Source organism: Otolemur garnettii, unplaced genomic scaffold, assembly GCF_000181295.1.
Source record: "Otolemur garnettii isolate 467f Iridium unplaced genomic scaffold, OtoGar3 scaffold00064, whole genome shotgun sequence".
NCBI lineage: Eukaryota > Metazoa > Chordata > Mammalia > Primates > Galagidae > Otolemur > Otolemur garnettii.
In genome coordinates this window covers 3,376,348-3,403,858 of record NW_003852459.1, presented here as the reverse complement: position 1 = coordinate 3,403,858, position 27,511 = coordinate 3,376,348, and the positions used below count along the sequence as shown (strand labels likewise).

The 27,511-nt window shown below is 38.2% G+C and overlaps 1 protein-coding gene across 1 annotated transcript in view; it reads left to right on the top strand.

Moving 5' to 3' along the window:
- GTDC1 (glycosyltransferase like domain containing 1) overlaps positions 1-27,511 on the top strand; it is a 260,937-nt gene that overhangs the window by 215,703 nt on the left and 17,723 nt on the right. The window contains 1 exon segment of the mRNA XM_012807129.2: positions 18,712-18,821. Within this exon segment, the coding sequence (XP_012662583.2) occupies positions 18,712-18,821 (110 nt within the window).

The window sequence follows — 27,511 nt, the reverse complement described above, 5'->3', positions numbered from 1 at the left end:
TCTCTTTGCTCGTGGTGCATGTTTCCTGTGTGTTTTTGATTTTTGACTATGAGCCCATTTGGGGGGGAACTTTATCATAGGGAATGCTTTGAGATCTACCTGGGTTTGAGAATTCTTTGAGAGCTGTACCTGGATTTCTCCAGAGCAGGGGGTGTGTTTGCCTCTATCAGATACTTAAGGGAGCTACCAGCTCATCACTACCTCCCCTTGTTTGCCCTCTCAAGTAACTCGTGTGTCACATTTCACACTTGCTTGAGGCCCAGTGTGAGATTAGAAAATTGCGGGAGAATTTTTCTAACATATAATAATAACATGCATCTTCACAGCGTCTCTCCCATGCCTTCCTTTCTGGCCACCCTACCCCTGTGTGCCTGGTTCCAATCTTGGTTATCGTAAACCTAAACGATTCAATAGCCTTCTAATTTTCTCTTCTCTGACCTGGGCGTCCTGCAGTTCATATCTATTCATCACTATTCCAACCCATTGTCTTTTTCAGACTCTTTCTGTGGTTTTAACTCCCTGGCTTCCCATTAAAGTGAGGAATTCTTTCAAAATTAGGATTACCTATCTACTTTATGCTGATTAAACTGGAGTTTCTAAGAACGGGCCCTTGCATGCATTTGTCTCAGCATTCCAGACAACTCTAATGTGAAGCCAGGATTAAGAACTACTGCTCATCAAGGGAAGAAGTTTTTAAAGGAATTGCCATAACCTAGCAAATAAGACCTCATCAGACAGTGATGCTCAATCCTGGCTGCATAAGGAAAATACCCATGTGAAAGCTCCTCCCCTCCCCACCCACATACACACACTAAGGGATTCTGATTCAGTTGATGTGAGGTACAGCCCAGGTATTGATATTTTTAATAGTCTTGTAAGATTTGCAACCTACACAATGGAGAACCAGTGCTCTAGGATCATAGATTTATAGGCTTACAGAGACCAGGCCTGTAATGAGAGCAGAGGGCTTGTTGAGAACTTTGGTAAACTGGAGAGCCTCCCAGCCCTTAAGGGACAGGCAGCCCAACTCAGCTTGTACTGCTTACAAACCATGGCCATCACTTTGCAGCTCCTGCTGTGCAGAGTGGCCAAGTCTCATTATTCTAGTCACATCTCAAGAGAACCTAAAAATAAATATACATAGACATATATATATATGTATATATATATATACACATATAAATATATATACACACACACATATATATGTGTATGTGTGTGTATGCATCTGTATATATGTGTATATCTCGAGGCAGGAAGTATGAGGGTTCGTTTACCTCTCTTTTTCCTAGCTCTGTGTATTAACTTATGTTCTGTTCCTCACCTGAAATGCCATTCTTCTTCCTCCATGTCTGTGTAACCAGTGGTTTTCAACCTTCCTAATGCAATGGCCCTTTAATACTTCCTGTGGGTCACAACCCACAGGTTGAGAACCGCTGGTCTAAACCATCATCATCCTCTGGTGGCTGTTTATGCTTTCTCTAGTGGCCATCCCCTAGTGTCCATTCATGCTCTCTCTGCCATGACACTTGACAGCTGGTGATTGGAGGTGTTTTGGGAGAGCACTTCCCTGGCATGTCTTCTTGTGTCTTACATAAAAACTTCTCACCTTGGTTCTCTATTTATCTTGCTTACACATCTTTGGGAGTTAAATGAAGCAAAGCTATCTATGGTCAAACTTTTTAGTAGTTTAGTTTTACAATTACCACTGGTCAATTCTATAAACAGATTTCATAAAATCATGAAATAATGTTATTATTATTCTCTGTATTATGTTAAAGAGTCAATAATAAATTGTTAAAAATTCTTTATATAAGATAGTAAATTAGAAACTGGGAAATCAATATGTTTATTAATTAGACAGGTAATTATTTTAAAATCACTAGGATCATGCAAAGGTAATTATAATGATGTGAATAAAAGGTAAGGAAGAATAAAACAGAATATTTGGTTGAGGAAAGGTGAGTCAGTGGGAATGTCTTAAGTAAAATAACAGGAAAAGCAAGAGACACATTTATTCCTTAACCTAAAAAAATTTATATGGAAAGCATTTCTTTAAAAACATATTAGATCACTTCTTGGCCTTTCGACTACGATCAAGAGTAAACACATATTAGAATAATGTTGCCCTTTTAGGTGAAAGAATTTATATTTGTGGTTTACCTTAGAGCTATGTTAAATGAACTATAGTAACAGGTACAAGGAACCCAAGGTAGGTACGCAGCCATTCACTCGTTTAATGATTCACACCTTCAATACATATTAACATGGGGTAAGGAAAGTGCCGTCCCCAGTGCCCGCGTATGCCAGATTGTAATATCTGAGCACAGATTGTGCAGCCAGACGTCCTTGTTTGCATCTCAGGTCTGCTCCTTACCACTGGGCACCTTGAGCAACATGGGCGAGTTATTTACCCTTGCTAAGCTTCAGTTTCTTCTATAATTTAAGAATGATATTACTTTAAGATGAAATTACTTTATGTGTCCAGTTAGTCTTAGAGTAGTTTCTGATTCATAAAAAATGCTATGCTTTGTAATTGCTTGCTGTTACTATTAATCCACATTTCTCTATAACTCAATTTAAATTCTAAGAATGCTTAGGAACATCAGGGAAGATGGCTTGGTCTCAATTGGCATGTAGCCACATTGGCATCCTCTGAAAAGAATATTGTCCTGTCTGGTTCTTGATAATCACCTCACAGTATTGGTGTCTACTGAGTTAAGTTCCCATCTGCCCACAGGCTGCACCATTCATGCCAGTGTGCGCGGCAGGGGCCCCTCAGCATGAAGCAGGACCTCCTATTCATGCTGACTCTTTATCTTTCCCAGGGGCTTGGAAAATTTGGTTGCTCTCCTATGTCCATGGACCTTAGAAAGCAGCAAGCGTGCTGTTAGTCCTCCCTGACCCAGGCTATTTATTTCCCTCAATCATCCCCATGCTGTGCTGGTCACAGGATTGCGTCAGAGCTGCTGCCTCCCTGGGTTCTGGAGGGAAAAGCACAGGCCAAAGTTGTTCTCCCATCACACTGACCCTCTGCAATCTCCTTTTCTCAGTTTTCAGCCTTGGATGTTCAATCAAGAGTATCTATGTCTCTTACTCCAGTTCTCTGCTCTCTTCTCTCTTTCTCATTTCTTTCCCCCCACTCCTTCCCCTGTCTCTAATATAAAATAAACTTATACTTTAAAAAAAAAAAAAGAGTATCTATATCCCTATATCCCTCCAGTCCACCATCTCCAAAACAGTTTTGGATTTTTTTGTTTTGTTTTTGGTATGTTTCCGTTGGGTTTTTTTGGTTTTCATCTTTGCTGGGGGAGAGGTTGAAAAGAGTGTTGAAAATAACCTGCTTAGCATTACTTTCCAAAGCCATTGTTTAGACTGCTGCCTAAACTGCTTGGGAGCAGGGGAGGAGTGGATTTGCAAAGTAGAAAATACCAAGGGAGGAAGCACATTAAACACATTGATTAATACTTCAAATATTATCCTTCTACACATGTATCAATATGACTTCTTTTGAGACTCCTGCCTCAGAGAGCTCTCAGATCATTGCAGTACAACATAATAAGTGAAAACCCAAAAGAGGAAGCAACTAATTCTGCCTGGGAAAGTCAAGCAACGCTTCACTGAGGAAGTGAGGATAATTGAAAGCCGGATCCATTAGGCAGGTTCCTTCCCAGCTCCTGAGCCGCGCGTGTTGCAGGAGAGCACAGTGAACTCATCTGACAGTGACCCTGTATTCAGGGAACCGGGGAAGTCTTGAATAGAACTGGAAATAGTGTTTGTCTTCAAGTTTCTGTTTACGACCGAGGTGAGCATGATCCCTGGTATTTGGGCTACACCTGCATTAACACCAAAGTTGGTGACTGCTTGGTAACTCAGGCCCTACCTGAGATTGTCAAAAGTTCTTTCCTTCTCTTGTGCCAGAGTTCAGGACTGCTCACCTGGAGGCTTTTTAAAAAAAGTTAACCTGTTGCAAACTTAATTCTTGTTTTAAGAGCCAGCCTCCAACCAATGTGATATGGGTGAGGTTTTTCACACTTTTATGTACTGTTTATCCTCTTTTTGGCACGAGCCTTTTACCTCTCACCCATGTTCCCCAACTTCCTTTTCTTTAATATTTCACATGATTCTTAGCTAGCCTCCCCGTGTACTCATCAGACTTCAAAAGCCTTCCTTCCTGACTTTCCTCCTTTAACTGTCTGAATTTTAACATTTTCTTGGTGATATTTTAATACATTAATCCCAAAAGACTATCAGATACATACGTATCCACATATGCTTTTAGGTTAAATGACACTAAGGTATACATTTCTGCTAACACCTTACTGTGTTGTCTCAGGGGTTATACATTTTAAAAGAGGTTGCTTGTTTACCTACTTTTCCAAAATGAAAACCCAAAAGGAAATTTTCACTTATTCATCTCACCATCCATCCATCAAACAAAATTTACTAAGAACCCGCTGCAAACACAGTACCTGATAAAAATGTGTTAGTAAGATATAGAAAAGGCTTCAGGTCGAAGGAATTTCAGGCATTATTCGAATAGATGAGATTTGATAGACAATGGGCTTTCCTTCTGACCTTTAAAATGATGGGGCGGGGAGATGGGAGGGGTCAGCCCCTCTCCTAGACGAGAATTTAGACTCCATGAGGGTGAGGTCTCCTGTTCTCAGTAATCATATGCATAACCTAGTATCTTGTACAAAGTCTGTCTAGTACACAAAGTGTGAATTCAAAAATTCTTCTTTGCTGAATTAATCCTGACTTTAGACAAGTATATTATTGTCCTGAAGCCAAAAGGAGATTTTGCTGTTGTTCTGAAATTTTATATTTTAAATAATATACTATAAAAAAAGATAACATTTACACGGACCCTAAAGCTATACCACAGTGTTTTGTTAGAGATCACTATGAATACAAAGCTAGTCTGCCTGGCATGCTTCCTCAAGGTACGTGATAGTCAAATAAAGACCCATTTATAACCTCTGATTGGTGCATTTTATGTTGAGAATCCAGTTTGCCAATGAAAACACTCAATAAAAGGCATTTATTACATATCTGTACTTTAAATGCAACAAAAATACTAAGTCACTAATGTCCTTTTTTAAGTAATCAAAATTGTACCTCATTTTAATACTTCCCAAATCTAAAATATACTGATATATGCACCAACTTTTAAGTTTAAATAACTCTCAAAAAGGTATTAGAAATCTAAAAAATAAAAAAAATTAGAATAAGTACTGAAGAAACTCTACGCCAAAAATGTAAAAAGTTGCTTAATTCTGCTGCTTAAGTATACATTCTTTTTTGGAGTATGCTGAACTTTTCAGAAGAAAATAGTGCCATAAATTAATATACATGTGATATTGAATCTTTGGGTAAAGTGTTTTGTTTAGAACATACACAGATTCCATTTCTTTGTTTTGAACATACGCAAATTCCATTATTTTCATGAAATTTTAGTCTAATATAGAAGGAACAGTTTCTAAAACCATTTAAAAGGCTGCCTTTATTTTAAGGTGTTACATGAGAAATGCAACTTTCCATGCCATTCTGATCCACCAATATGAATGAATTATGTAGTCAGGAGAAAATTATTTCTTGTACCAGGCAATGTACTTACAGCATCTTCCCAGTAAAGGTGGTTGTTACTTCTTGCAAAAATGGTTTCACTGTCTGATTCTTGGCACTTTGTTCTCTGCTCCTCCAGACCGAAACACGCACAGGGAAATGCTGGGCACCAGCCCCTCACAGACCCTCTTGATCTTTTCTGCTGAGGGAGGATTTGGGGCCTTTTACTCAGGGAGTACTCTCCACCTTGGAGGAGCACCTCTGCCAGCTCTCTCTGAGAATCCAAGGATACTCTCTCTACTTCCAGGCCCAAGATAGCTCCTTCCTAATTCTACCTGCACACCTCTTTGGTTTTCATTATCTTTGGTGGCTTTTCACCTCAGTGTGACTAAGGGGTTTTAACATCTTACTGTTCGGAATGATGATGTTTGGATATATATATTTCTAGTCCTCGTTGGTGTTTTTAAGTAATTCCCTAAAAAGAGAGAAGGGGGAAATGACAATTTACTCCTCCATCAGTTGTAATTATTATAGGAAGATGATGTGGAACAGTGTTATAAATATCAAGGGAAGGAATGATAAACATCTGAATTGTATCAAGAAGACAAAGATATATTTGGGTGATGGGTCAGGGATTGATTATTGAGGTGAGGGTGACTGGATTGATTGGGGCTTGAGTGGCTAGATTAATGGAGCATTTGGCAGGATTGAGGATAAAATCCTAAGAACTAAATCTCAATTATAGACATGTGTGCCTATATATACAAACAGAAATTTAGCTTTAAATGATATTTGTAACTCTGTATTCTAAATAAGGATGGCCATTTATTGAGTCCTCACTAAGCTATTTGAATACATATCATAATTGACATATACCTCTGCATATAATTATCAAGGTAAACAATAAAAGCTCAAAAATGGCACATTATGTTTACTAGAACTATCTATAAAGTATAGCAAACTTTAGTTTTTAACCAATTATAGTGACTATTAAACTGAGTAGAAGATTTTTGAATTTCCGATTCTATAAATAAAGAATCAAACAAAGATGGTGGTGGTGATGGTGATAGTAACAATTATAGTAATACTCTTTATTTAGTGTATGTAATGTTTGCCAGACACTGCAAATTATCTCACATATGTCATTTCACTTAGTCCCCTCAACAGCTCATTGAAGTGAGAGTTATTAGCCAGGTTGTTACAGATGAGGAAATAAGTCTCAGACTACTTTGGTAGTTTACCCTTGCGTATGGCTTCTAAATAGCAGAGCTAGGATTTTAATCCTCTTTCCACCAAGTTTTATTTTCCATGTAAGCTATTTTACTTCTGATGAAAACTTACGATGAAACCATGCTTTTAAAATTGTTGTCATACATGAATTTATTGTTGGCTTTCAGTAACTGCTTCTTTTCTTCCTTTGGGTTTATGTACACCTCTAAAGCAAACTAATTTTGTTAAAATATTCTCTCACCAATGGCTCGGCGCCTGTGGCTCAAGTGGCTAAGGTGCCAGCCACATACACCTAAGGTGGCGGGTTCGAATCCCCAGCCCGGGCCCACCAAACAACAATGATGGCTGCAACCAAAAACAAATGGCCGGGCGTTGTGGCAGGCACCTGTAGTCCCAGCTACTTGGGAGGCTGAAGCAGGAGACTCACTTGAGCCCAGGAGTTGGAGGTTGCTATGAGCTGTGATGCCATGGCACTCTACCCAGGGGGATAGCTTGAGGCTCCGTCTAAAAAAATATATATATTCTCTCACCAAATACACTTATCTAAAGTAGTCAACTGTTCTTTGTTATCCATTCTTTGCTACAAGTAAATTGTTCTGGTATCCACTTGCAGTAAGGATATTTAATTAAGACTGGTCCACAAGGCTTCCCTTCTGGAGAACCTTTACTCAAGCAATATAATTAATTTATAGCATATGATATTATAACATTCAGAATCTCTTATTCTTTTCCACATAAATAATTAGTCTACCTTCAGAACTTAATGTGATTAATTCTAAATAATTTGAGATAATAAGCCACAAAAAACTAGGGTAATGAGGTTTGGGGCTGAACTCTTTCTTTAAAAGAGTTCATTCATCATTAAAGCAAACTAAGTAGAGTAGTACAGATTCATTTCATTTGTGAGAATGTAGAAGAGATATATAACCAACACTATTTGTGAAATTTAAAAATGCAACATCTATAGCGACATGAGCATGTCATTTTGAGCTCTGCACTGCATGAGCACTGCCATATTGTGTTCACCATTGCCCACTGTCACTACAGTGACAGTCTGGGAGGCTTAGCAGGGGCTGCTAAGTGGACAGTACAGTCTCTTTTATGAGATCTCAGCATCCAGTGAAAAACACAGCAGTGTCATAGGGGTCTAGAAATAAGACATAATACATGAATGCATTTTAGCATTTTTCTCCCCAATGAAGGGATTTCTTACTAATCACTTTCTATTCCTATTTTAACATTTCAAAAATCCGAAACAAGTTTAGGAGTGGGTTTTTCTCTTCAGATTAGGATTTTTTTCTCATATGATTGAAGACTTTGTCATTTCTAGACATGACAAAATGCCCACAACCGAATATAAAAACCTGTTATTAAGAACTGAAATCCATCTCAATGAAAGGCATCTAATAATTCCAAACCATGTTTAATTCTCCATTTAAGGGGAAAAAAAGAAAATCATGATTCTTCATGTCATTTCATAGACCTATCCTACCATAGTTTTAAAAATATAACTCTCTTTTCAGCCAAGATGGAACCATCATTCATTCATTCATTCTAAAGTCATATTTTGAGTACCTGCCAACTTACGGAGTCAGAGAAGTTCTCCACTGTGTGGGACTTTCAGACTAATTATATAGGAACAGAATGTAAATAAATATGAAATAATATAAAAGAACACATGCATGAAATCATTAGTAGTATATGAATATTAGACAGGAGTGAATCAGAGTGAGATGGGAATTCTCAGGGATCACTGCAAGTAACAGTAAATTTAGTCACCAATCAAGCACTCTGAACAGGGAGCAGAGAAGAGTCGGTGTTCCAGACACAAGAATTAAGCAACAAAGGAGCACGGATGGAAAACAGCGGGGTTGGGGGGATGGGATGAGAACTGTGAAAATACTTGGATGGTGGGTAGAGTGGCTTAATTTCAATTTAATGGTTTCTAGTTAGTGTACATTTCAGAGAAGAGATTTCTAAGGAAAATTACATTGAAGAAGTTAATGTAATAGTCTTTTGGAAGCTGAATTGGCAGAGGGATAGTCTGAAGCTCAGTGATGTTCTTGTTGTACTATTAAAAATGGAGGTGAGCAAACGAATTTTAAATTATTTGTGAAAGAAGAAATGACTGGTTTGGTAATAAGTTGATTAGGGATGACAGTTTGGTTTTGAAGTCCTAAAGGAGAGTTGTCATTGGTGTCTAGTGAAGATTCTGTATATCATCTGGTTTTATAAATAGTAAAATGCATACAGTAGAAGGGGACAAAAATTAGATTCACGGGGAGGCAATTTAAATTTAAAGTCAATGCAATTTATCTGGACCAGCCATTGTGGCATAAAGACAGGGGAACTACAAGGGTAAGCAGACGAAGGCATGACTTCTGCCCTTCTGGAGCTTACAGTGTATCAGAAGTGAGTAAACTCTGGAGGTAAGTCAGGTCCAAAAGGAAGATGAAGGTGATAGAAATGGAGAAACAGAGTCTTAATTAAGAAAGTTGGAATGGCTTTATTTATAAGAGGAAAGATAAAAATTCTGCAAAAGGAAAATTTGAGACTAGATGTTACTTTTAGTATTATCTGAAACATCAAAAATTTGGAAATAATTTAATTTAATAATTTAATAATATAGTGGGATAATTACTTTATGTAAAAATTATGAGATATATATGTGTGTGTGTATATATATACACATATAAAACCATTTAAAATGAGTTATCCATATATACTGATTAGACAGATGGTCTATTATGTATTTAGTGAAAATGCAAAGTGAAGAATGACTAACATCGATCTCATATTTATAAAATTAGGAAGGTATATGTAAAAGTGCTCACACAAATCTATGTGGTGACTAAGATCTGGAAGCTTACTCACCAAACAGTTGTTAGTAGTGGTTCTCTCTGAGGAGCAGGATCAGGAGAGGTAAGGAATGTGGGCTTTCAGTGCTTACTTCATTTCTGAATGACTGACATTCTATTACAATGGCATGTGTTTTTGTAATTGAAGTTTTTATTGAATAAAAAACTGCATGTGAATAATTATAGATTCACATGCAGTTATAAAAATAATAGAATTTCCTTCTGAACTCTGATAGTACAAATGTTGGGTCTTCTAATTTTTATCCCCCTGGGTACTTAAAGTTCCATTATTCCTCTTATTTATTTATTTATTTTTGTTGTTGTGTTTTGTTTTTTGTTTTTTTAGAGATAGAGTCTTACTTTATCACTCTTGGTAGAGTGCTATGCTGTCACAGCTCACAGCAACCTCCAACTCCTGGACTTAGGCAATTCTCTTGCCTCAGTCTCCCAAGTAGCTAAGACTACAGGCTCGTGGGCTTAGGCGATTCTCTTGCCTCAGCCTCCTGAGTAGCTGGGACTACAGGCATGCGCCACAACACCCAGCTATTTATTTGTTGCAGTTTGACCAGGTCCAGGTTTGAACCTGCCACTCTTGGTATATGGGGCTGGAGCCCTACCCATTGAGCCACAGGCGCTGCCCAATCTTTTTTACTTTTTAAGTTCTACTTTCTTTCTGTAGTAATTGGGGAGAGGAAAGAATTTAGTTCCATAGAGTCTCCCAAATCTGAAAGGAAGTAATTACATACATTATGATGTTTTAAAATTATGTAGGATGGGGCGGCACCTGTGGCTCAAAGGAGTTGGCCACCAGCCCCATATGCCAGAGGTGGCAGGTTCAAACCAAGCCCTGGCCAAAAACTGAAAAAAAAAAATTATGTAGGATAGTCGCTGCTGCTTATGTAACATCCTAGGGGTGGGAAAGAGCCCATTTGTCTTAATGAAGACACTTCCTGACCCACCAGTTCTTTGAGGCATGGATGTCCATGGGCTTCCTAGGTAAAGTTACAGAGAAAAAGAATTCACTAGCAAGTTAGGTAGCTGAATAAAAATTACTGTATATAATATCCAGCAAGAGTGGCATTCGTTGTTGGAAATAAACAACCTAAGGTGTCCAAACTTCTAGTAGTGGAGAGATTTAGAAGACAATTATGGTGTGAGACCTAGTGGGAAAAATGACTTGTTGAACATGGTTTTCATTTGGGTGGCCTTCAGGATAGAATGAGTGGGAAGATTTAATTGAGAGAAACGTCATTAGGTTGTAATCGTAATACGTTTGGAAGCCAAACAGGGATCATTTCTAAGAAAGCAGAGTGTGGTGAATGGCATAAAAGGTAGACGAGAACATCAGAAGTGTGAGAGCAAATAAGGGCAAAGATGGGACTGGCTTTGTTAGTGAGCACCTTCATCTAGAGAATGGGAGTGCCCAGCTGGAGGGGAAACCCAGGAGGTAAGGAAGCTAACGTTCTGAGGTGAAATGATCTATGAAAAGCCACCTAAGAATAAGTATTGTCCGGTAAAAGTGTAACTTAAAAATGTCAAACACGTAAATGAAGAATTGTGGCATAAAAGTAGGATCACAGGCTTCAAGAAGGAAACTGGATATGACAACTCAGATCTCTGAAAAAAAGACAAAGGGGAAGGTCTAGAGGGCTCATAGCCTTTGAATTTTCAAAGACTCCTATCCCTCTGCTCTTTAAAAGAAAGATGATTGGCTTGGGTTCAGGGTAGACAAGAAGAAAATAAAAAGAAAGATGAGAATATGAATGTGCAGATGGCATGAAACCCTGATATGCATAAATTAGAATTTTATTTTTCTATGACTTAATTTCTGTGTGATGGCCCATTTCAATATGATGAGAGAAATCTCAAACAGTTCAAGATTCTCTGTCTTTCTTTTTCCTGGTCTCCATTCCTCATGGGCCACTCCTGAGGGATCTTTTACTTCTGTCTGTCTGCAGTTTTGTGATCCCTCCATGACATTCACAGAAACCATGCTTCTATTGTATGCCCACCATGGCTCACTAATCTCTCGAGGCTGTTCTCAACACTACCTGCCAAGAGACATACACTCAGACCTTCACTCTCTGGAGTCCTGCTACTTCCAGGCTCTTATCCAGGAAGCATAACGCAGGGCCTCTGAGTCAGCCCTTGTGTTTCTTGTTGAGGGGTGGAGTGGAGACACAGTAGGGGAAGGTGCCTGCTATACTCTCGTGGCATTTTGCCTACATACTTGTACCTATCTGAAGTCCTCACCATTTCTGTAAGAGTTTTATCTTCTGTAAACAACCAAGAAGGCTTCCATTTTCTTGGTGGGGACTAGGGGCTTTCTGCCACCACTGGCCCATATCTTTCCTGAATCAATAACATAAAAGCATCTTAGCATCTTGAATGTCTTCAGTGTTGGAGGAGTAAGGATGTAATTGTATAAATTGTAAATTGTATAAATTGATAAAAATTTCTAACATTAAAATACCACAAATGCAAAAGACGCAGAGAATTAGTGTATTATATGCCTTCAGGCCTCCAGGCGTGTCTTTATTCCTCACAGTAAACTTTTTCAAGGTACTAGTATCCTATTTTAAAGGGGAGGAAACTAAGTCTGCGTGGCCATACTGGCCATACTGCTAGTCCATGGCAGCGCCATTTCTCTCTGAACCGTCCCTTTCCCCCTTCCTCAAAAAAGCAAAGTTAATCCCATGTTCTCACTCATATGTGGGAGCTAAATATTAAAAACAAATAATCTCGCAGAGAGAGAGAGTAGAATGATGGTTACCACAGGCTGGAAAGGACAACAGGAAGCAGGAGATAAAGTGAGGATGATTGACCAGTGCAAAAATATAGTTAGACAGAATGAGCAATATTTGACAGCACAACAAGCAACTATAATCAACAAGTTAGGGTATATTTTTAAATAGCTAAAAGAATGGAATTAGAATGTTCCTAACACAAAGAAATGTTAAATGCCTGAGGAAATGGATACCCCAATTGCCCCAAGTTGATTAATTCACATTTAGGCCTATATAAGAACATCACATGTACCCTATAAAGATATACATATATTATGTAGCCATAAATAATAAAAATTTTTAAAAACCAAGGGCAGAATGCCTTATGAACCAGAGAAAGATACACTGAATAGTCTTGGTCTTGGTCAACTCCGAGTAAATAACGGTGGGGAGGGTTTGTAAGGTGAGAGAAGGAGAGGCGCTGGTAGTCGCCAAAGGGGAGAAAGTGAAGGCAAGAGTGAGCACGGAGGCGAGAGCGACACTGAGAACGTGGAGGCTGATCACACTACGGACTGAATTGGATTTGAAGCGCCATGACATGCCATGTAAGAAATTCAAAGCAGCACATTAAGGGGGGAAACCAAAAATGTTCATTGATTTGCCAGGCATATAGGGGGGAATGAAGAGTTTGTAGCTCTTGAGAGCATAGTGGAGAAGTCAGTGATCCCAATAGCTAATGCGAGGTGGTAAATAGAAGTCACCTTGTTTCTGAATAAGGAACACATCACCGAATTTGAAAATAAGGTGCTATTTTGTAATGAGGAAGCGAAGGTAGAGCTTAGCAGAGCATCAGAAAGAAGTTTGACAACACAGCATTGGAGAATCATAATTCCATATTACTGCTCCATGCTCTCATTGCCATCCCTTAGCCAGTGATTTTGAACATCAAGTAAGAAGCTGAAGAATGTTTATGGTTTTATGATCTGGGAATCAAACCATGGTCCAAAGCTACCAACTCTCTTTTTCCTCTCATTATGTGTAGGAAGAAAGAAACAAAAAGTCAAAAAATATATACAGGAAAAAATGTGCCATTATAACAATGACATTTTAGTTCAGATGCAGACTCATTCTTTCCTGCGTGCTCTTAGATAAAGAAATATATTTATTTGTATTGGCAAAGAAACATAATAGGAGCTGTATAAGTGTAACTCACTTTGCCTACTCTTTAATTTATTCAACAAATACTTACACAGTAGCTAATTTTGTGCCATAGGTACTGTGTTAGGATAGGCCACATTGTGCTGGAGTAATAAAGACACCCCCAGCTTACCCCAAATCTCAGTGGCTTAAACCAGCAAAAGTATACTTCCCTCACTTACTGCAAGTATGGCACATGTTTACAGGCTAACTCTCCTCTGTGTGGCAACCTAGACTCTTCTACTTGAGTAAGCTCACCATCTTAACACAAGACCTCTGCAAGATTCACCACAATAGAGCAAGAGCTATCCAGAACCACTCTCAGATATGTGTACTTCCCTCTGAATGTGACACTCCTCAATCTATGGGCTGGACCTAGTCCTGTGGCCCATGGCAAGGGGACGAATGTGGAGTTTTCTGTGTGTGCAGAAAAAAAAAATTGGCTATTGATGAAAACAAGTCATGTTTACCACTATTCAGCTAGGCTCTGCGTACTCAGTAGTGAACAAAACCCATACCATTTATCCTTCCCTCATGGAGCTGTCCATCCAGAGTGGCATGCTCCTGGGAGCACTGTCACATCCGTCAGGAGCTGGTTTTCTGCCCAAGCAAGGCAAGCAACTCAGTTAAAGAGATTGCATTCAATATGTCTAAAGTTAGGAGGAAAAATAGGAAGGGGTAACAGTTCAATATAACTGACAAGTATGGAGAACTTAGAAATCCTCAATAAATATTTACTGAGTGAATGTTAAGTGAGGAATAAGAAGAAATTTAGCTCTAAGAAACTAAATGGGAAATGCAACAGAAAGAGAACAGATATAGGAAGAAAAAACACATGGAAACAGTTTATGCTTTTCAAATGTTCTGAATAATATTTGGGAATAAAAGCTGTTCTTGCTGTGTCTGCTGCTTCCAGTAAGCTTGAAATATTTCTGTGCTGGTCTCTTCTGCCATAGTGGGTGCGGAGAAATGAATTCCCAGCCAGACTGTTTCATTCTTATCTACTCAAGAGTATGGAAATTTGGGGGAAGCTTGTTGAACCCTGACTCATCTTCTGGAATGTTTTGTGATGGATCAAGTTGGCTTGATTGGCAGCTGTCAAATTAGAAGGGTCACAGGAAAGATGGAATTGTGCTCCATAAGTATTGAAAATGTTAACAGGCTTATGCAAAACACCTGTTAATACAAGTTTATGATGGAATATTAAGGAAGGATTGTTTATTAAAAGCATTAAAAATACCTATGTAAAATTTTTGCAGAAAAGATAGAAAACACGAGGAATAAAGAAGCATTATGACAACTTATAGAGATAATTCGTGTTAACATTTTAGAATGCTTCATCCCAAACATATCCATTTGTCTTACAAGTACAGATCAGGCGGTGCCTGTAGCTCAGTGGGTAGGGCACTGGCCATATACACCCGGCCCGGGCCAGCTAAAAACCAACAGTGACAACTAAAACAGAAAAAATAGCTGGGCATTGTGGTGGACACCTGTAGTCCCAGCTACTTGGGAGGCGGAGGCAAGAGAATCACTGAAGCCCTAGAGTTTGAGGTAGCTGTGAGCTGTGATGCCCTGGCACTCTACTCAGGGTGACAGCTTGAGACGGGGAGATAGGTATAGATTTAGATATAGATATAGATCTCCCTTCTACCTAACAGCATTTCTTGAATATTTTTTTATTTCAAAAAGTGTATTTCTGCAACATTTTTTTTAATGGCTACATGGTCTTGCATCACATGTGTATGTCAACATGTATTTATTTATCATCCTATTAGGTTGTTTACGGATGACTGCCATTAGAAACAATGCTGTTATGAACATACTATGGCTGAATTTCTGTGTATACCTTTTATTATTTTATAAGATAACTTTTCTAAATTGGAATTCCTTGGGCAAAAGTTATTATTTATATTACCAAACCACCCTAAAAGATAGTCTTAATTTATATTAAGCAATGGATGAGAACAGAAGAGTGAGCCCATAAATCTCTAAGTGTGGTTGTGAGAATTGAGCATATTATTAAATGTATGTTTAAACTTGATAGCTATTAGCAGAAAAGGGCCCTTAGTATATTATCTTTAAATCCCCCATCCTGCGTATTTAATGCTTTATGATAAAATCATACATGTGAGAGTTTCGCATTAGATTTCTTAGAAAAGAATTTAAGACAGATGCACATATTATACCAAATGGGTTTATTAATATCATGAATGCTGGAGTAAAATCCACAGATGAATCATTGGGTACCTAGAATGAGTTCCTCACTCAGCAAAATATATTGAGCTCTGCCATTGAATATCATCTATGCCTTGATATATGGCTGTGGCCAAATATTATACACATCTTTAATGATTGAATGTAAGGCAGTTTCCCATTTTTCTGAAAAGAAAGCACAAGACAATTTTTCAGCTAAATTGACTATATTAAACTTTGAGTGACATAGATAAAGTAACCATGTGTATATATATATACTTATATGCAATCTACTAATTTAGATGTAAGTAATACTTTAAAACACATATCATGAGGGACATTTTTAGAAATATTGCTCTTTCCCCACCCTTATATTTCATCAGCAGTTTGGATCCAACTCCCTCTCCCGTACATTCTTGACTTCAGAGCGGTGCCACCTTTTCAAGCAGCTGGCCTGCTTTCACCACCTGTCATCTGGAATTCAGTCTGAGTGGTCTGGTGTGCAGGACTTTGTGAAACTGTGTATGATGCCATAACTGGAAATCTTTTCCCCAGCTATAAAAACCCACTTACTACTTATGATCTCCAGTAACCACTTACCCTATTACTTTTTTTAGTGATCTTTAAAATACTTGTTTTCAACAACATCCAGCACTTAGAATTGTTAGGTCATGTCTCCCAAAATAATTACCTACTCAGTATTAAATTCCTTTGCTTCTGTTTTTACCAGCGCTATCCAGTGAATGACTGCTAAAACCAGCCGAAACTCTCATCACTTAACGTTGCTTCCAGCTAATGCATGTTACCTAAACAGTACTTTGTTCAAAATAAAGTAATTGAGAGAGTGCCTGGTATTATGAGAGACTTTATAAGGACGTTAGTTTAAAATGCTTCTTTTTCTAAGGGATAATTTTGGGAAGGAAAAATCTCACCTTACATTCTGCCATATGTTACGGTTTAAACAAAAAGAGGGGGAATTCACACAAATCTCTTTGTGTTCTTATGCAAAGTATTGAATATGAAGGCTTTTGTTCACCTACAGGAAATATCTAAAGAATACAGCAGGATTGTAATGCATTTCATCTTATATAGAAACACTGAAAATAGAAGTTTATAAAGCCTGCCACTTTGAAAATAATTCACACTGGAATCTTCTAAGAACTACACCCTCTGCCCAATTAAACCTCCTCCCAACCCGAAATCTCATCTACTTTTACTTTAATACTTTAAAAAAGAAAAAAGCAGGAAATATTTAGAATAGAAGATCTCTTGGATAGTCATAGCCAAAATTTTGGAACTCAAAATGAAAAATTTACAGCACTGAATGGCTAGATTTCCCTGCAGTGTTAGTTACTCACTGTTAAAGATGTATTATGTTATATTGTTTCCCTTCTTTTCATCTTAGTATTTCCAAGAGAATCAGACTAAAAGAACGTTTTACAGATTAGGTGGCAGCTATTTGATTGATATGGTTGAAGATAAGCAGATGGTATATTCTTTACTTTCAAACTGTTTTGAGTCTTTGTTCTTGCCCACAGTAGTAGTGTGTATAAGAACTAACCAAAAACTTCCCAATGGCACATGTCTGTAATATGCATCATGTTAAAAAGTGATGAACGTTTTGCCAATGCATTCTTCATTATTTGAAATAAATCAAACTGAGCGATCTAGACCTTAACATAAATGGTTATAGAATCTTAATTCTAGAGGATCTTACAATTTCAAAAGATTGTAAATGCTGTTTTAAAATGTTAATTAGAAAATGCATTTGTTTTAATTCGTGATACTGAAAATATTGACTGAATTGTGAATTAACACATTTAGGGTTGCAGATGTCATTTTTCATGAGATTTCCTGAATGATGTCATTTTCATATTTCATATAGCAGTTTGATCAATTTACAGATTTATTTTACATAATTAGTTAGTAAATGACAAATTCAATTGCTGATATATAACTATTTTTCCATAATATAAAAAGAAGTTAAAATTCTGAATTATAAATAAACAAATATTTTGAAGACATCTGGTCCACATCTGTCTGAAATAAGATAATTTAAAACAGTGTAATTAAATGCAAGAAATACTGAAATATTCACACCTTAGGATGTAAAAAAAAAAAAAACCCTCATTTCATTTTAATGTGATTTGTTGGAGATTTTTCTTTAATTTTAATGTCCTTTAGCCTTTCATTCTGTGATTTACAAAGAAGACTGACAAGCTGAACAAACACAAAATAATCCATGTGTTTTGAACACTCTACTAAATGAAAGAATTATCTTTCTTATCACTCTTTTATGTGTTGCATAACTCCACTCCTAAGTTAATACTCAGCAGACATAGACCCAGCCCTATCCCCTTTTGATGTATTTATAATTCTCCACTTAATTATTTAAAATGAGAGATTAGTGAAAGGGTCTCTAATCTCACTCCCTAAATTGTGTGTGCCTTGTAAGGGCACAAAGGGGCTCAGGAAATGCAAGAGGAAGATATTCAGACCCATAGAAGTGAAAAGCATCTTTGGTGCATTCACCTGCTCAGTGGAGAATCATCCTTTGAAGATTGGTCTTATCTTAAAAAAAAAACAATTGTTAAGTAGAAAATTAACCATTTTTAGGAAAAAGGAAAATACACTATATATTCTCTAGACTAACCTTAAGATGTGAAAAACAAGGCAGATTTCTCCTTGCACAAAAGGCTGGCAAAGCCTTACAAGTTCAGTAAAACTGGGTTTTGATCCTAACAGAGAAGTTTGTAGGCATGAAAACAATCACTGTTAATACTACAATAAGGTCAAAAGGGGAAATCTCTGGATGCCAGAGGTTCCTATATCCCTCAGCAAACCACAGAAAGGTTTGATGCTGTGAGAAGTGAAATCACTTGTCCTAACACATATCCTAAGGTAATACAAATTATATTTTGTGTGTTTATTTCCAGGGAGCATGATAAAGATCCAGAAAGTTTTTTTAAGGTATTAATGCATCTTAAGGACTTAGAGCTCAATTTTCACGTCTCTGTCCTTGGAGAAACCTTCACTGATGTCCCAGGTACCTCTTTTGAATTTTCTAAATTTGTATTTTTATAGATGACATAAGCTCTACAACTTAAGAATTAATTTCCATGTTTTCCTTTTGTTGGAATAATCAAGATGAGCACTGTTAACCAAAAGATTATACGATGACATTAAAGTCTGATTCAATTAAAAAAATACTTAAGTAAGCATTCTTTGATTTAAGTTGAGAACGTGAAGTCATCTCTTTTATCAAATATAGTTTATACAATGCATCTTGATGTAAATAAAATATATTGCTTTAGGCATCTTAACACTTAAAGAAAGTGGGAATTTGTAATTGGATATACAACCTCTCACCTCTGGGTCACTGGTTTGAATCCTGCTCACATTGGTAATGTCTGAAATACATTACCATCTGTTAGGTGGCCTGTGTAAAGCATTTTGGCATCTAGCTTATAATGTGGAATGGACCACAGTCCATATCATAGTTGTCATTGGTCTATGCCTTCTTTATTGAACTTAAGAAAGAAAAAAATTGGGGACTGATAGCAGCAGATCCTCTCATTCTTAACGCCATGTGGAGCCCTTTAATCTTTGCCGTCCCTGGTCATGTTTGGGTCAGTAAAATGAGCATTCTCCTAGCTTTCATAAGTACTGAAGTGTTTGTGTTTTTTAAGTTTGGGTATTCAGCATTGTCTGAAAACCAAATACACCGGCAACAAAATTTCAAAAATGGCCTTTGCTACTGTGTACTCTGACTCCTAAGGCCCTCCTATCAGCTTACTGTCACTCAGCAGTCACCACCTGATTCTCGCAGTGTCAGGAACTGCGTCCAACCCGCATCCACACCAAGTCAGCAGCCTCACTGCATGTGTCTCTCCTGCCCTCTGCAGCTCTGGGTACTGACCTCTTCCTTATTCCTCTAAGGCACCAGGCTTCTTTGGACCTTTACCAGGCGTCCTCAAACTACTGCCCGTGGGCCACATGTGGCCCGCCTAGGACATTTATCCGGCCCGCCAGGTGTTTTTGCCACCGCTGCCTGTCCTGCTTAGCAGCCAACTCGTCCCAGGGCCCGCAGTCTGACCCTCCAACAGTCTGAGGGACAGTGAACTGGCCCCCTGTTTAAAAAGTTTGAGGACCCCTGCTTTAGAGATTTGCCTGTTAATTTCTATTTTATCCTTTTGATTTTAGTTTAGGGACATTTTCTTTCGATACGAAGCTTTGTTGTAGCCTGTCAATGCCCCGTACTTTGTCTTCATGGTGCTTATTCTCCATTTCACACTATATATGTATAAATTGGTCATCTCACATATCTACACATGCACTTACATGCACAAATGTGGGTGCGGTGAAGACAGGGACTGAGTCAGTCTTGTTCATTGCTGTGCCCAAAGCCCGGGACAATACCTCACACAATGCTGGATGGAGCCAGTGAACACTTACTAGATAATGAGTAAAAATAACAACTCCCTTCCCTCAAGGAATTCAGTTTTATTGAGGAAGGAACACTTGTGCATTTGTATAGGAAACGAGTGAAATACAAAGTTACTTGTTAGTCTTGACACAGGTGGCTTGGAGTGCTAATTGAAAGGCTAGTACTTGAATAGCCCGAAAAGGAGGATCAAGTTATTCCAAAAGGGGAAATAACATGGGCAGAACACATAGAAGCAAACGGTTTAGAAACTGTTTAAATGAGAGAAAAACTTCAGTGATCAGTGCTGTGAGGTCACTAGCCTAAATAGAGCAAGATTGTACATGGAGACCTTAATTTGTACGTTACACAGGTAGGGAAGGGCCAGAATATGGGGTCTTGATAACCAAAGTGTATTAGGTAAAAGTGAGGGGCAGGGAGCCTAGATCCTGAGCAGGGAAGAAATGTGGCGAAACTTGTTTTTAGGAAACTGTACCACGTAGCTTGCAGTGATATGTAGACAGAGTCTCTGCAGGAGCCAATGGTGGTAATCCAAGTGTGATTTCTGTGAAGCGGCAACAGAGGAGTTAGTGAGAGAAAGGGCTGTATGAGACGGATGTTCCTGAGGAAAACACAGAAAAGAACTTGGTAGATGGATGGCTACAGAGAGAGAAGGAAAGGAAAAGTCAGCTCATTTGCAAAGCTGGTGAGTTGAGTTTTGTTTGTGCCAGCTTCGAGGTGTTTGTGGATGAACTGAGAAAAGAGTCTGGAGGAAATCCTTCAGTGGAAGGCTTCTGAGCTACTTTTACTATTGGGTGATTTGAAGCCAGCACTACGAAGAAGACTAGGTCTTTACTCACAGGGTCACATCCTGGGCCCACAGCTCTGCCCTCCCACGTGTGCCCCTGGAGCTGTTGAGAGTGGTTGTGCCTCAGGCCCACCAGTCACAGGTCTGGTCTCCCGCACACTTTGGCTTGACTCAAGGCAGACTCACTGAGCACCGGGAAAGGGGATTCCGGTGAGCCGGCTGCAGGCTCCCTGCAGGGAGCTCTGGCCTGGGGAGATACGTGTGTGATCATCAGGTGACTAACTAGGATGCCATGAAATATTTGGAAAGTGCTATAGAAGCCCACAGGAAGGGATGGCGAGTTATCTGTGTACCTGCTGTCACTCCAGTCACAGCCGGGGCTTCTTTCTGCTGTAGCCAGTGGTCCATCTTTGTCATTCCAAATATAAATCAACTGTAGTGGCCACAGCACTGCACCTTGCCCAGAGGAGGCAGGCAAGCGTTGAATGAATGGGTGAACCTGGTAGCTTTCCAGTTTGTGTCCTTAGAAGGCCACTTTGCTAGTCTCTGCTCCAAAGAGTTCCTAACAGGCCATTCTGTGTAACTTCACCCCCTTTTGTTGCCCCTCTGGTTTATTGACCAGATATTTAAATTGCACTGACTATATTTCTTCTTAGCTGTTTACAAATCTTAGCTCCTTCAGTCTTCATAACCATCCTGTTCAGTTTTACTGTCTTCATTTTTTCCAGGGGGAGAAACTGAGGCACAGAGAAATTAAATAAGGCCACACATGGAGGTAGTGCTTTAACCACTATGCATACCATGCTCTATCTCATGTTATCTTTTTTCTTTTTGAGACAGAGTCTCACCCTGTTGTCCCAGCTAGAGTGTGGGGACATCATCATAGCTCACAGCAACCTCAAACTCTTGGGCTCAAGCAATTCTCTTGCCTCAGCCTCTGGAGTAGCTGAGAAAGACTAAAGGCACCCATCACCACACCCAGCTAATTTTTCTAGTTTTTATAGAGATGGGGTCTCACTCTTGCTCAGGCTGATCTCAAACTCCTGAGCTCAATCAGTTCTTCCACCTAAGCCTCCCAGAGTGCTAGGATTACAGGCCTGAGCCACTGCGCCCAGTCCATGTTCTTGTTTTCTGGTGCAAGTATTTCTCTAACTTTAAACATTTTTTCCCTAACTTGCCGTCCAGCACTCCTATTCTCATAGAAGAGAAATGCAGGCATGCTCTGCTTTGTCCATTATATCTTCTTGGTACTATATTAGCAAGTCTAAAACTCAGATCATAAAACCAATTTATATACCTTGTGATAACAGCTGAAAGAATTACTCTCCATACTGTTAGCATTCACAGGGAAATGGTTTTCTTATAAATAACTGTAATGCTAATTATTATTATGCTTTTAACAGCTGGCATTAATTGAAATTTTGCTTCTTTCCTGGTCCTTTGTTTGGTTATTTGATGTAATATTCATGATAATCCCAATGAGGTAGACATTATTATCCCATTTTATGGAAAGAGAAACTGAGTCTGAAAGCTTTACATCACTTTGATAATTCTGCCTGTCAGTCAAGCTTTTCTCTTTCACATACAAACCTAGATGGGTAGGAAAACCAAGAAAGGCTTAGTGTATGACAGCAGGACCATTAATTATTCCTTCTCCAGCTTCATTCTCTTTCCCTCTCCACAGAGGTCTTGGGGGGAAACAGGACACCACTGAGTGGTGGCTTTAGTGCCAACAGTTTTACTGCCCTTTTTGATGAAGCAGACAATCAGTATTAAATCTCTTTTGAAAATTCTAGCACTCTACTACCGCCAGTCAGTTAGGGAGCCGCAACTGAAACCTTGTCATCCTACCTCTAAGGTGAATGCTCGCCTGTGCTCCACATGGAAATCTGTAAAATCATCCCTGTTTTGCAGGTAAGAAAGCCGGAGATGATAATGGGGGGGAGGGTGTTGAGGATTTCTGATCACTCATGTGAAATCATTTCCATTTTCTCTGATAGTTTCTTTGCAAATGGAAAGTTAAACACACACACCCATAACCCACATACACACGTACATGCACATACACTCATAGCTACACAGCTCAAATTCATTTCCTAAATATCTCCCTCCCTCAGATAGTAAAATGCATTCCATCTTCTTTCTTCTATCTTCATCACAAAAAAGTTCTCAAATGCAATATGAAATGAAATGATGTCCTGAGTAACACATATTTACTGTTCAACTATTATTGGAATGAATAAAAGCATGAGTTTGACATAATAGAATAGCACAATTTATATACCTTGTCAGGTATATAGAAACCCACATGGAAACGATTTTTTAATACTGAATAGAATGAAAATAGACACAGTTTCAGGACAGAATCCTAAGACTTAAGCAAGTATAAGTAATTATATATTATATTTTGTGTTTTAATATTAGGTGATCTTAATGTAAATCTTTTTTCCTCTCATCTTCAAGTTCTTATGTCAGTCAAAATAGGCAGAGTTTTGCTAAGGTAAGAGACAACCTTAAAATTTCAGTGGCTTAAAACATGTAAGATTCATCTCTTATTCTATGTTTAAGCAAAGGAGCTGGGGACTTCTAGTCAGTATTATCACTCAGAGACCCACATTGATGGAGAAACTCAAATGATCACTATCGCAGATATTACCAGTGTCAGAAGGAAGAGAAAGCTCAGGAGGCTGTCTGATCAGCAGGAAGTGCTCTGGCCTAGGCATGACACAAGGTCCCATCCAACTCTTTGGGCAGAACTTGTTACAAGGGCACAACCCACCCATAAGAGGCAGTGGTGGGAGGGGTGGACATGCAATCCCACTTTGTGCCATAATAGAGAAAAACAGAAATATTTGGTGAATCACACTGTTGATCACTATAGACTCTCTAATATATATCTTGGTCTGTGGCTCATCAGAAGGAAAAAAACAAACAAAACTAAGCCTAGCCAACATTTCTACCTTAATCTGAGCAGGCCTATCCCAATTGAATGAGGAGTTCTTAACAAATATGAGAGTATAGTAGTCCTCCCTCCCCCATCCATGGTTTTGTTTTCCATAGTTTCAGTTACCCACAGTCAACTATAGTCTAAAAATTGGTGAGCACAGTACAATAGCATATTCTGAGAGCAAGACAGGGAAAGAGAACATACCGTGTTTCCCCGAAAATAAGACACTGTCTTTTTTTTTTTTTTTCTCAAGAAGACACACTAGGGCTTATTTTTAGGGGATGTCTTATGAAAGGTATTCCAGTCTCCCTTATCCCTCCACACTGAAATACATGACGTGGCTATGAGATACACTACGCTGTATGGCCACACCCATCACTAGGTCTTATTATCAGGGTAGGGCTTATATTTAACGAATGCATAGAAATCCTGCTAGGGCTTATTTTTTGGGTAGGTCTTATTTTCGAGGAAACATGGTAGTCACATAACTTACATTACAGTATATTGTTATTATTGTTTATTATTAATTATTATTGTTAATCTCTTACTGTGCCTAATTTATAAATTAAGGTTGACCATATGAATGTGTGTTGTCTTAGTTTATTTTCTGTTACTATAATTAGATACCTGAGACTGAGTACTTTATAAAAGAAGAAATTTATTTCTTATAGTTCCGAACACTGGGAAGTTCAAGGTCAAGGGTCTGCATCTTGCAAGGTCCTTCTAGCTGGTAGTGCAGGGATCACATGGCAAGGGGATAGTGCATGCCAAATTGGCTTTATAACAGTCTCAGTGCCCTGATAACTAACCCACCTCCAGGATAACCCATCAATCCATTTACCTATGAATGGATTAACCCATCCATGAGGGGTGAGTTCTCATGAACCTGTCATCTCTTAAGATTCCCATCTCTTAATACTGGAACATTGGGGATTGAGTTTCAACATGAGTTTCAGAGGGGACAAACATTCAAACTATGTTATATAGAGAGAGTTCAATCTGAAGTTTCAGATATCCAGTAGGGATCTTGGAACATAGCCACCATGGATAAGGGGGGACTACTGTATTGCCTGCGGTCTTCTTGCTGGAGACACATCCACCAACTGTGTCCTATAAGGCTGAGCAGACAGGACATAGAGATGTCTCTGTAGAAATGGAGTTAATTATCACTTATAGGTGACTTGGCATGTTGAAAAGCTTCTAGTGGTTGTTGGCCAGGGATGGTTCCTCCATCTGCAATATCCAGAAATATTTTTTCGTTGTCACAAATGTTGAACAGGGATGGCGCTCCTGGTGTCTAGTAGCTAGAAGCCAGGGTGTTGCTACACTTCTTATAATACCTCCACAAGAAAGAATTATCCAACCTAAAATGTCATTAGCACCTAGATAGAGAAACTCTGATTTGTAGAAATTAAAATCAGCAAACCAGGTTTAAGACTGGGTCCTGTAGCTTTCTAGGTTAACCTCCGTTAATCTACCCAGGCACGAAAAAGGAAGAGATTGTTAAAAGAAATAATGATAAAACCACCTACCCTATCCACTTCAGTGAGTTATAATGAGGATTTCAGCACAGTTAAAGAATTCAAGGGAAAGTGCTTTCTATACTATGCAGATTTTATTCTAAGGCTCATGGACTGACTTCCCTCCAGAGTTTGTATATGGAGTGAGCTTTTAATGCATTTTGGATTCAAAGGAGACATCACTGATGCTGTACCTTAAAAGATCATTTTATTTTTTTTTTCAGAAAATTAAAAGGTCATTCTACTACATAAAGCATCTGCATCAGACTCCATGTTACAAGTGAACCCAAAAGCCTAGAAGCTCCTCAATGCAAATATTTGAGTTTCAGCCAGTTCTCATGACAAGGTCACATTGTTAGCTCTTGAAATGCTAAAAAAAAAAAAAAAAGCAAAATACTTGAAATATCAAATCAGTGGAATGTGTTTTGTGTACTTAATAATTTACCACACATGGTAATTACAAACAAAACATTCTTTTCTCTGAACAACCAAAGCCGTACATAAGGGTTCTTCTTTCCATACTGCAGATGTGGTTGGGGACGAGTTTGAGCTTTAGACATTATGGCGGCCAGAAAGGTTACAAGGAAACTAAAATCTGAGCTAGGGCTTTGGCAGATAGAAGTCTTTCGGGTTCACCTTAAACTTGAGGTTAAGAACAGTATGTGAAAAGCTTCTGGTTAGTATCTGGCATGACAATGGTTATTACTATGATCTTGGCATATTTTTGATCTTAGCTCTAGAGTCAAATGTTGGGTAATTACCTACCATTTCCCTCCCCTCCGACCTCCTCCTTCCCTCAGCTCCCAGCTTCTATCTCAGTTTTAGCAGAGTGGTTCCATTAAGAGGGAAAAACTAGAAAGATTCTAGGAACACAAATAATATATCTCATCAACATAAAGTTTTAAAATTTTGCTACAAAGAGAGCTCCGCAGAAGGAAATCTATTGACATATTGATAAATGTTGAATTATAAGATTATATTGAGATGAAGTTAATGTACTATTAAGATTAAATGAACTCATTCTCCCCAACCATACCATTCCCTAAACCTATTTCTTTTCCTTGTACTTTTTTGATGTTATCACTGTTCATTCCCCTAACAAAGAATTACTTATTGAGTGAGGCCTGTGCCTTGTAAAGTATTGTGAATATCAAGAGAAGAAGACGTGATTCCTTCCCTCCGGAATCTTAACTGATTGAGAAACAACATTGTTTAATTACATTTCATTATATCATGCCCTTGTTTATGTTGTAACATTTTTAAATAATTCTGAATACATTTTATACTGTTTATGTGCAGCCCTTACAGCAATGTAGTGGTTTAGATGATCAAATGAGTATTAACATCCCCAAATTATAGCTGAGTCTCCCAGTACTTCGCTGAAATAAAGAAAACAACAAAACATAATGGGAAAAGTAAGGAAGATTTGAATAAATGTAGATGTATAAGCTCCTGACAGAAGAGACATTATAATAGAAATGACATTATTTCTTAAAATAATTTATGAATTTAACAAGGTTCCAATTAAGGTGCCAGGATATTGCTTTATATATCTTGACAAAGTGGGTCTGCAATTCAAACAAAAGAAATAAATGAATGGGCGGACTATCAAAGAAATCACTTACAAAGAAATCCTGAAGGAAAACATGTCCTAGCAGAGAACATGCCTGAGTTGACAACTTTTAAAGGAGTGCATTACAGACTCAAAAACATGAAAGTAGAAAAATGGGCAGAAATGAATTCAGAAATAAGCCTAGCTTTTATTTATAGATATGTGTGTATGCATATGCATACACATACACATAATATTTACTATTTGACAAACTTAAGGTAAAAAATTTAATAATATACCTTATCCTGGATCAAAAATATAATATCTTTTCTTAGCAAAAATAAGACATGGAGTAAAACAAGTATCTTTTATATAAAAATAACACAACAGATTTTATAATATGCATTATATATATATTTTAAACATATGGTAAAGGTTTGCAGCAGCATCCACATTTTATTATAAGTACAGTAGTCTACTGAATTC